This window comes from Candoia aspera, chromosome 17, assembly GCF_035149785.1.
Source record: "Candoia aspera isolate rCanAsp1 chromosome 17, rCanAsp1.hap2, whole genome shotgun sequence".
NCBI classification, from domain to species: Eukaryota; Metazoa; Chordata; class Lepidosauria; order Squamata; family Boidae; genus Candoia; species Candoia aspera.
Window position 1 is genome coordinate 1,056,391 of NC_086169.1, and position 9,945 is coordinate 1,066,335.

Genomic DNA, 9,945 nt, shown 5'->3' on the forward strand with positions numbered 1-9,945 from the left:
CCTGGCATCAGCAGCCCCTAAAGCGTACTGGCGCACGTGGGTAAGTTCTGGGGCGCTCTCTTTGCAGACGTGTCTCTGACTAGTTGGAAAGGCTTATCTGCACGGCCTGCAAAAAAAGAATCTGCTTTTTATCAGCCAGGAACGAGAATCGGGTTGTGGAAAAGCTGCACTGTTTGCATTCATAGAATATCCAGAAGGATGGGGAAAAATAGGCCACATGATTGACTGTTTATGATTAAACTATCTGTGGTTGTAAATGTCGCTCTGACTTGAGTTCTCTGCCTTAAAAGGGTAAACTGGCTCTGATTCAGAAATCTGTTCGGAGAAACGCCTTCTTGGAAGACTTTTGGATCAGCTGATGAGCAACAGCAGAAGATTTTGGCAAGCTCCCCCCCCTCCCCAAATTACATCCAGATCTCTTGCACGTCTGCTGTGTCAGGAATTGCAGTTTTCTGGGAATGGGTTTTGTGAACTAAATCTTCACCCCAAAGTCAGAACCGCATGACTTTGTCACATGTTTTTACTTATTTTTTTTCTCTTCCCCGTCATTATTTTTCCTTTTAAGTTTTCTCAGCTTCCTTAGTCATCGTAGGAAAAACAACTCAGAATCCTGGGTCACCTTGAAAGTCACCACCACCTAAAGGCACTGTTCTTTTTATGTCTTTTTTACACTCCAGGTCATTCAATACATGGAACAAGAAAGGAGTGCAAATTTGTTAGTTGCTTTTCCCGCAAAAGATTTAACACGGCCGCTAGTATTTTGGAAATGCCAAAGGATGGCTAAAATTGTTCCAGATTCCTTCCGAGATGAGAGGGGTTTCAGTCTGCAAACTTGATCTTATTTGTAAACAGGGGTGATAAGGCTTAGTTAGGGCAAAACTGGCTAAGATTTGAATGGAGCAAAACGGCTTTTTCTTTGAAGCTACAGATATGCAGGAGGGAAGACCTTGCTGTAGTGCTGAATGTCTTTTTAATCCACAAACCAGACCTCCAACAGTGCCTCCCTACCACTATCGCTTGGTAGAAGTCATGAAGAACATCCTTTTATTTCCCAACACGGAGACCCTAACCCTGGTCAAGAGAGGTAGGATGGGCTGCCGCACAGCAAAAGCCAGCAAAACCCACTCCCATCGGTCAAAGCGCTGACGATGTTGCCGAGGTTGGTAACCCAACATTTGCAAGAAGAAGAATCCTACGCGTCTGTGTTGAGGTTCACAGGTTTATTTCGAGATCCTGCTGGCCTAATTAAAGCTGGGCCTAAGCGACTGAGTCGGTTCTGCATTTTGTATGCACCTGGCGTGTCATGCAGCCAAATCATGCTCACCCCGTCATGTGAGGTCCTAAAGCAGTCTGACTGAACCAACCGAAACCAAGTTTCTTTTCAACCTGGCAAGAAATGAAATAACTTTTGGTTCCTGGATAAGTATCATGTCAGGACCTGTGAACCTCCTCTGCTTCAGTGTTCTGTCTTGGCTGGAAACCCCATCCCATCCTTTATTCTCCCTTGGAGGGAGACATGAGAAATATCCTTTTCTGCAAGTGAAACTGAAGGGAGGTCTTTTGCCCCTCAAATTCTGCAGGCCACAGAACTTAAGAAGCAGAATCCCTTGCACTCTGTCCTCCATAATCGAATCCAAAACTTGGCAGTGGGGAAAAACCAGCCGCTCAAGGGTTGAATAAACCAAAATCTGCATTCAAAATCAGAGAAAGTCTCGGGTCTTATTTAGAACCGCAAAGAATCTGATGAAATTGGTGCATGGGCTGAAAGGGAAAAGTGTTTCGTAGAAACAGCCTGCAGATCGAGAAGGAAATACAGATCCTTCTTTGTAAGGAGGAAATTAGGGAAACAGATCAAATAAGGATGTCCCTGAAGCATCTTTCACAGAGCATTTGAACAGAAGTTCAAAAGCAACCCAAGGTTCCGAAGAGAAAGGAAAGGAAAGCTCCCCCCCGCCGCCGCCCCATTTGAAAATTGGCTCGCTTTCTCCATTCCCCATCCTTACCCAAGGCTCCCTGAGCGCGATCCCCCCTCCTCAAAAATTGTGCCTAAATAAGGATTTGTTGGCTTGGTGCGCACATAAAGCTGAGCATTAATAGGTGCAGGTCAGACAGGATTCAAAAGTTCTGCGATTTCGTAAGAAGGGAGACGATCTTGCAAGTGTGGGAAATGGCGATGCTTTACATCTTGGCATGCCTTAGTTCTCAAGTTGGCACTGTTCTCCTTTCCTGTTCCTTATAACGGTAACGGGCGGGGCAAGCTGCTGGGCATTTTAAGCGAGCGGTGTGCCGAAAGCAAAGCCTGGCCTGTAAATGTGGAGCATCCCGCCAAGCCTCAGGTGGGAGGTCGGCCCGGGCTGATTCCTCTCCCCTCCGGTTCCCTCTGAAACAGCCTGATGTGATTTTGCCAGGGGATCATGTGAGGGGGCCAAGCCCTTCCCCCAAAGCCTCTCGCGTGCCCCTTCCGGGCCTCCCCCCAGGACGTCTTTCTCACCGCCTCACTCATCCTGCCGATCTGAGTGTAATTTGCATGAGATCAGTGCTGTAGATTTTCCATCGCCTGCTGGATTCCCCCCCCCCCCCAAAGCGTCTCAGCATAAAAACAAACCGCTGGCTGGGATTTGTCCTGTTCGGGGGCTGACCGCACGAGGGGTATCTGCTCCTGCAATAGCCAGGCCCTTGGTTTTTTGCTCTCGGCGGGGCAGGACCTCGTATTTGCTGGGGAAAGACCAATACCTGGGGCACGCAAGGTAAGGAGGGGGTGGGTTTCAGGGCTGGGTGCTTTCCAGAGGGTGGGGGGATCTTCCTTGGAGCCCAGCCAGGCTGCTTTCAGATTACCTGCCCTCGCCACTCACGAGCCATGGTCTCAGCTGCTGGGGGCCTTGCTGGGTTATCCGAGCGCACGACCTGGTGGTGGGTGGGATCCTTGAGAACAGTTAGTGACAATTCAGTGTGCAGCCTGTTTCAGGCTGAACGGGGCTGTCCGTTGCTTTTAACGTTTTCTAGCCCCCCACCCCAAATGCGAGCCAGATCCTTCTCAAGGGAGCTGGGTGGATTGATCCAGTCCTTGGTGCACTCGCGGCCAGATGAGGACCCCTTGCTGGATCCTAAGTCCGTTTGGTTTCAGGTGTGGTGCAGAATGAATTCATCCAGTCTGCCCCCACCCAGCACCCCGCTTCTGCGAGGCGGATGTCGAGTCCTCTGGTCCGACTGCAGGAGTTTCAGAAGTTCTAAAGTATTGTCTAAAATCAGGCGTAAACCACAGGTCAAAAGGCTCTATAGCGGTGCATCCTTTGACGCCTTTCTGCTTTTCTCAATTCCTAATTCTGTCTGATAGCGTTCAGAGGCGTTCTTGTCTCCATTCCACTTTGGCACCGGTCGAGTTTTCATGCTTTTAGGGGGGGGGGGGAGTGATCTTTCACGTGACACTGGGGAACAATTTTCCACCGTTAAAAGTTTGGAAAAGAGGAGATGGGAGGAGCTATTGAATTTTATGTCAGAAAACAAACCCTCTTGTCCTGTCTGGACAGCAGATTTCCCCAACTGCCTACCCCCTTTGCAGTAAATTTGGAGACAACAGTTTTGATTTCTGGCTTCCAATTTGTGGCTTACGTTTCTATTCTGCTGACTTGGCGGACGAATGTCTTTTTTCCTGAGAAGGGCAAAGCGTCTCTCCTAACAGGAACCAGCTGTGGTTCTCCTTTTGAAAAAAAGGATTGGGGGGGGGGGAAGAGAGAAGGCTGGGGCGTGCAGGGGCGAGATGCCCAAATGGGAGCTTTCAACAACATTTAGGAAACCCGGTGTCATGGAAACGCTTCACCTAAATCACTCGGTTTCCCTTTGGGCAATGTAACCTCTTAATTTTTTTCTTTTAACACGGAAATTTTTCCCTCTTTAGATCTGGGAAGGGATGTTGTGAGCCACAGAGTTTGGGGAAATAGTTCAGCTTGCCTGCTCGCAAGAGGCCTCGTTGTTTTAACGCAAAGCACCATAGAGCGTTCCCAGCAGTTTCTTCTGTGCGTTGCAAAGGGGAAAAAATGAGGACTTGCTGAGCTCATTGGGAAAGAATTAGGCTAGGCTAGAAAACAGGAACTAGCCCAAATTGACTGGGAATGTCCGCATTCAGGATCTGCCCCATCCTACTCTTGAGTCTCTGATCCCGGCTTCGTGTCCACGTGCATTAAGCGGCTCTGTGATTGGTTTGGAGTTGACTGGTGCCTCACACCCCTTGCCCAGTAAACCGTGGTTGGCATGATCTCTGAACTTCTCCATGGTGTCCCCCGTTTGCTCCTTCCAGAATGTGGTCAGTCATCCTTCTGTTAGCCACAGTGCTGGCCAACGTGGCAGCGGTGGCATCATCTCCAGACAAAATGCTGGACTCTCAGTGGGAGCTTTGGAAGAAAACCCACAGGAAGGAGTACAGTGGCAAGGTAAGGACAGGGAGCGGGAAGCCTCCGGGAAGCCCAGATTCACTCCTCCTGTGTCCAAGACTTGCTACCGGCTTCTTTGTGACCTCTGAGAGAGCCAGCTGGCGGCAGCAGTCGGCAGACTTAATTTCCTATTCCAGCCGTGGGCCCTATAATTCAGGACGACGAGGACTAGACTCTTAGATCACATTTAGACAAAAGGCTTTAACGGAGCAGCTTGGCTGCACCGCAGGCCGAAAGTCCAAGTGAAATTCTTAGCATCCCCTGGCTGGGCTGGAAAAGATCCCCGCCTGAAATCTCAGGGGATCCCGTCTAAAAAGACTAAGACTAATTCTGATTTATAGAACTGCCAGGGGGAGGAAAACAGCAGTTGGAGGCGTCCTGCAAACTCTTACCCAAGTCTACCTAGAGTGGTGCTATAGATCAAATCTGGTATTTCTGCCTGTCAAGGGTGTTGCACAAACCCCTGGGCAAGCAAAAGAATATTTGGGGTTTTCGTCCTCAAGCGATCAGCATTTTCGGGCCCAGAAATGCTCCCCGCAAAGCCGGGAAGACCGGCAACGGTCTTGCCACGTGGATGAAGGTTGCATCTTTGAACCTCCCCTTTCCCTGGGCATCTTACAGATGGAAGAAGTTCCCCGAAGGGTCATATGGGAGAAAAACCTGAGATACATCAACATCCATAACCTGGAATTCTCCCTGGGAAGACACACGTTTGAGTTGGCTATGAACCACCTGGGGGACCTGGTAAGAGGCGACCGTTCCTCTGTTAAATAATCAAAATGGGGAAAAATGGTGTGGCTTGCTCAATGGTACGATGCTGCATGGAGATTTAAAATTAAGCCCCTGTGCTAGCTGTGGCAGGACTGGGGTTTGTTTTCTCATTGCCCTTTTCCTCTGCCAGCTGCACGCTAGAATAAACCAGGTTCACAGATGTACTGAAAAGGCTCCATCTGATCTGGGCATATCACTTCTTGGCTCAAGCCCAGAGTGGGAGTTGCTGTGAAATTCAGCACATTGACGTGGAAAATCCACAGCACTTTCCTATTTATTGGTTGCGATGCCCGAGCCAATTTCGAAGCAGATGATTTTCTCCTTCCTTCCTTCCTTCCTTCCTTCCTTCCTTCCTTCCTTCCTTCCTTCCTTCCTTCCTTCCTTCCTTCCTTCCTTCCTTCCTTCCTTCCTTCCTTCCTTCCTTTCCAAAATGCATTTGCTCTCATTTGGCATCGACACTACAATGCATTCAAGACAGCATTTCCCAAGCTGTGACTCACACTTGTTAAAACTCTTATTTTCCATCCAGCCTTGGTGCACTTAATTATACCTTCTTATTGCTGCTCAAAAGTTTGGGTCCCTTCATTTGCATTTTCTGTCCCCCTCTCTCAAGATGTGTGCCATCTGGCCCTTCTTTTCCCTAGTCTTCCAACCATAGTAAAGTAAAGGTTTCCCTTGACGTAAAGTCCAGTCGAGTCCGACTCTAGGGGGCGGTGCTCATCTCCGTTTCTAAGCCTTGGAGCCGGCGTTGTCATAGACACTTCCGGGTCATGTGGCCAGCATGACGACTCGGAACGCCGTTACCTTCCCGCCGAAGCGGTACCTATTGATCTACTCACATTTGCATGTGAGTAGATCAACCATAGAGAAGCATTAAACAGAAACTCACAAATATGGACCGTGGGTCTCCAGAACATTGGCCCTTTGTATTGTTTTAAGGATTGTCTTTCCTGGTGGCCTTCTCCCACCACAGGCCTTCCAGCAGGCTGGGGGTGGCGGGATCCATTTGGAGAAGGTCATTTTGGGATAAAATGGATGTAAAAGCAGTCAAAAATGAACTGGAACGCAGCAGTTGCTCCCTGCTTCATCAAGGGGAAATGGGAGATTAGCCTCCAACACTCTGCTTGACCATATTCCCATTTCTCTCTCTTTCTCTTTCCCACCTCTGCAGACCAGCGAGGAGGTCATCCAGACCATGACTGGGCTTAAAGTGCCTCCATCCCGTGTCCAGAATAATGAGACTCTTTACATCCCCGACTGGGAGAAGCAGGTCCCTGATGCTGTGGATTACCGGAAGAAGGGCTACGTAACCCCGGTCAAAAACCAGGTAATGCCTCTTGGGTTATTTTCAAGCTTGTTGGATGAAACTTCAGTTGCATCTCTGTCACTTTACTCCCTTGTTCATCTAATCCTTTTGGGGACTGGCCCTCGCTAGGGCTGAAGTCACGGACCCCGATATCCGCTCGCCAAGGCGTGCTTTCTGAGTTCAAACCAGAACCATTGTTACACGTGGGGAACCATTCTTGGGGGTGGCTCGCACCCTAGAGCCCCTCCCACCAGCTTGGAATGTTATAGCCGCTTGGGCTTTATATTTATTTATTGCATTTTATATTTGTAATGTGCTTGATTTTAATGGGATTTCAATGTTTATGGTTGTAGCTTGATTTTAGTGTAAGCCGCCCAGAGTCCCTCTTTTTGGGGGAGATGGGCGGTAATAAAATTTGAATAATAAACCAACAAACAAACCAGATTTTGCAACCGATACATATATTAGGACATTCCCCTGGACATCCCGGGCGATCAGGAATTACACAGGGGCAAAAGAACCCGACTGTGGACGGGATGAGAGCATCGTATATGCCCAGTAGGAGGGAAGTAAAATAAAAATAAACTTCTAAGAAGCAAGCGAGCAGCTTAGACTAAGAGAGCGAAATGCAGCGAGGAGCCAGGAGGAGGATGGAGAGCAAACTGACCAGGAAAGGGGAAAGAATAAAATTTCACCAGCCTTTCAAACCTTTGGTGGATTGCTTTCTTAGCTGCAACACCACTGGAGACCAGTCGTTCTGCTCGGTGCTTGTGCAAACGAAAAAACAGAAAAACCAAGCTGCCCCCCCCACCCTTGGAAAGAAGGTGCAGGGTTTATCCCCGCCGTTGGCAGCTGTTCTTCTTCTGTTGGCAGGGTCAGTGTGGTTCTTGCTGGGCGTTTAGCTCGGCTGGCGCTCTGGAGGGGCAGCTGAAGAAGAAGACGGGCAAAGTGCTCAACCTCAGCCCCCAAAACCTGGTCGACTGCGTCACCAGCAACAGCGGCTGCGGCGGGGGGTACATGACCAACGCCTTTGAGTACGTGAAGGAGAACCGGGGGATCGATTCGGATGATTCCTATCCCTACATAGGCCAGGTACGGTCCTTCTCCGATTTTAACCAGCATGGCTGCCTCTTGTGCTGCTGGCCTTCTGGAAAGGGGGGTCCCCAAGATGGCTGGCAGCTCCAGGTAAAATATCCCTCTGCTCAGAAAGGAGGGCGTATTAAGAAGTGCAACCGTGTGACTGAAGTAGACAAAATAGAGAGCAATTAAAACGTCGGTGGCACGTTGCTCAGAGGGGGCAAATAGGAAAAACAATGGCCCGGTATTGTGATTGAGACTGTCCAAGGGGCCGAGCAACTGCCCGATCGTCCCAATTAATAGAATATGCTGGTGCAGGATTTGGGGAGTTGGACAAACAGTCGGTGAGGAGACGGCTTGGCTGGGAGAGGGAACGCGCCACAGCCGGGAGACTTGAAGCACACGGAAGCAGCGTTTGGGTATTGGTTGCTAGAGGAAAGAAAAGCTGACGTGCGACCCCGTTTCCCACTCTGCAGGATGAAAATTGCATGTACAACCCCACTGGCAAGGCCGCCAAGTGCCGTGGTTACAGAGAGATCCCGGAAGGAAATGAGCGGGCTCTGAAAAGGGCCATAGCCCGGATCGGCCCCGTATCCGTGGGCATCGATGCCAGTCTGCCCTCCTTCCAGTTCTACAGCCGAGGTGAGTCAGGAAGGAGGCTGGGAGTCCAGAGCGTGGTGAGGTGAGGAAGCACGTGGGAATCCTCTTCTCTTGAACCAGCTGTGTATTTTCCATAGGTTGCCTTTTGCTTCTGTCCATGTTCTTCTCTGCCATCCAAGGATCTTAATTCATTGTCATGGGAGAAAGGCCTCCTTTCGCTCATCCTGAGAGGTCAAGAGAAGCCTCATCCCACCACACACCAAAGATGACCATGGCCTGGCTCAGGAAGCAGCAGTAAAAAGGGATTTGACTTCTCTTTCCGATTTTCTCAGGTGTGTATTACGACGAAAACTGCAACGCTAGTAACATCAATCACGCCGTCCTGGCAGTGGGTTATGGAACGCAAAAGGGCACCAAGCACTGGATCGTGAAAAACAGGTACCACTCAATATTTTCCCCCAGCTTTACGTGAGGAATCATATTCTGGGGCACAAAACCCTATATTTTGCTGTTGGTAGCCACAGACCAACCATAATGCAACAGCTGCTCCCTGTAAAAAAAAAAAAACACCTGCCCAAAATTAAAAAAGAAAAAATGCACTGAGAAAGCTAGCTCTTGTCAAAAGTAAAAACTTCATATTTCAAGGGAAAATGGCATGGCGGGAGGCCCGTTATGGAAATCAGTTTGTCCCAGGATCCATTGTGACAGATCCTTAAATATCTGTTTCCCCAAATGACGGGATATTCTGGAAGTTTGAGGGCTCTTTAAATTTGCAGCGTGCCTAGTTACAGAGTCCCTCTTTGGGGGAGATGGGTGGTGACAGAAATTTGAAATATAAACAAACAAACGAACAAATTTGATTTTCCTGGGAATTGTTTTTTGCAAGAGGGCAGCTGCAGTGCCACATTGGGGTGGCATGCTGTTCAGAGACCGTGATTCAGAGGCAGGCAAGAAGCAGAATTCAAAAGAGGCCTTTTGAATTCTTCCTGGAAAACAGTGAAGTGACCTCTGCAGATGAGGGACGTGTCACTTAACTGGCATTTTGGAGCAGCTGCACTTTCCACCATGAAGCCAGAAGTCCAAATGCAGAAGTATAACGAAGGCTTCTAATTCTAACCCTTTTTTTTCACTTTCCACCCACAGCTGGGGGGAAGAATGGGGTGACAAAGGCTATGTCCTCATGGCCCGGAATATGGACAACGCCTGTGGAATTGCCAACTTAGCCAGTTTCCCAAAGATGTGACCAGTGGCGGCCTGATCTGGTACCAGAGCCTGCTCCTTGGCTGGCCAACGGCTGGGCTCCCGAGCTGACGAGAGGGACCAATGACACAGAAAAGAGCTGTTTTGCTTCATATGTGGGGCTGAGCGCGTATTAAAAAGATTTCCTTCCAGTTTTTTTTTTTACACAAAACGTTGCTTAATTTGTTCTTTGCAAAGACTGGAGAAATGTGTTCCCAGGAGGCATGGCCTTGACTTAATGGCGAATTGGAAAACCCAGGTGTAACCGGCCCCCCGCAAAAAGGACCTTGGTCTTGAAGTATTTTCGTGGCTTCCAAAGCAAGAATTGAGGTGCCTGCGGGAGAGAGGGGGGCATCTAAGTGCGCTGCTGTCTCTTTTAATCAATAATTTGAGGAGGGTATAGGAGAACCCTTAAGCTGAGGTGGTAGTCTTTCACCTCCCCACCATTTCTCATAAGATTTGCAAATTTGGTTGAATGTGTGGGTGCCAGCCTCTCGGTGGAACTGGATTCGGGGCTGCAGAATG

General features: G+C 49.1%; 1 protein-coding gene across 1 annotated transcript; it reads left to right on the forward strand.

Moving 5' to 3' along the window:
* The first annotated feature begins 2,657 nt into the window (after positions 1-2,657).
* CTSK (cathepsin K) lies at positions 2,658-9,581 on the forward strand. The gene is made up of 8 exons (XM_063317213.1): positions 2,658-2,747; positions 4,295-4,427; positions 5,049-5,171; positions 6,370-6,525; positions 7,378-7,596; positions 8,058-8,223; positions 8,514-8,619; positions 9,325-9,581. Exons 2-8 carry the CDS (start codon positions 4,296-4,298, stop codon positions 9,422-9,424), a joined length of 1,002 nt encoding a protein of 333 aa, XP_063173283.1. The 5' UTR covers positions 2,658-2,747; position 4,295; the 3' UTR covers positions 9,425-9,581.
* Positions 9,582-9,945: the final 364 nt, after the last annotated feature.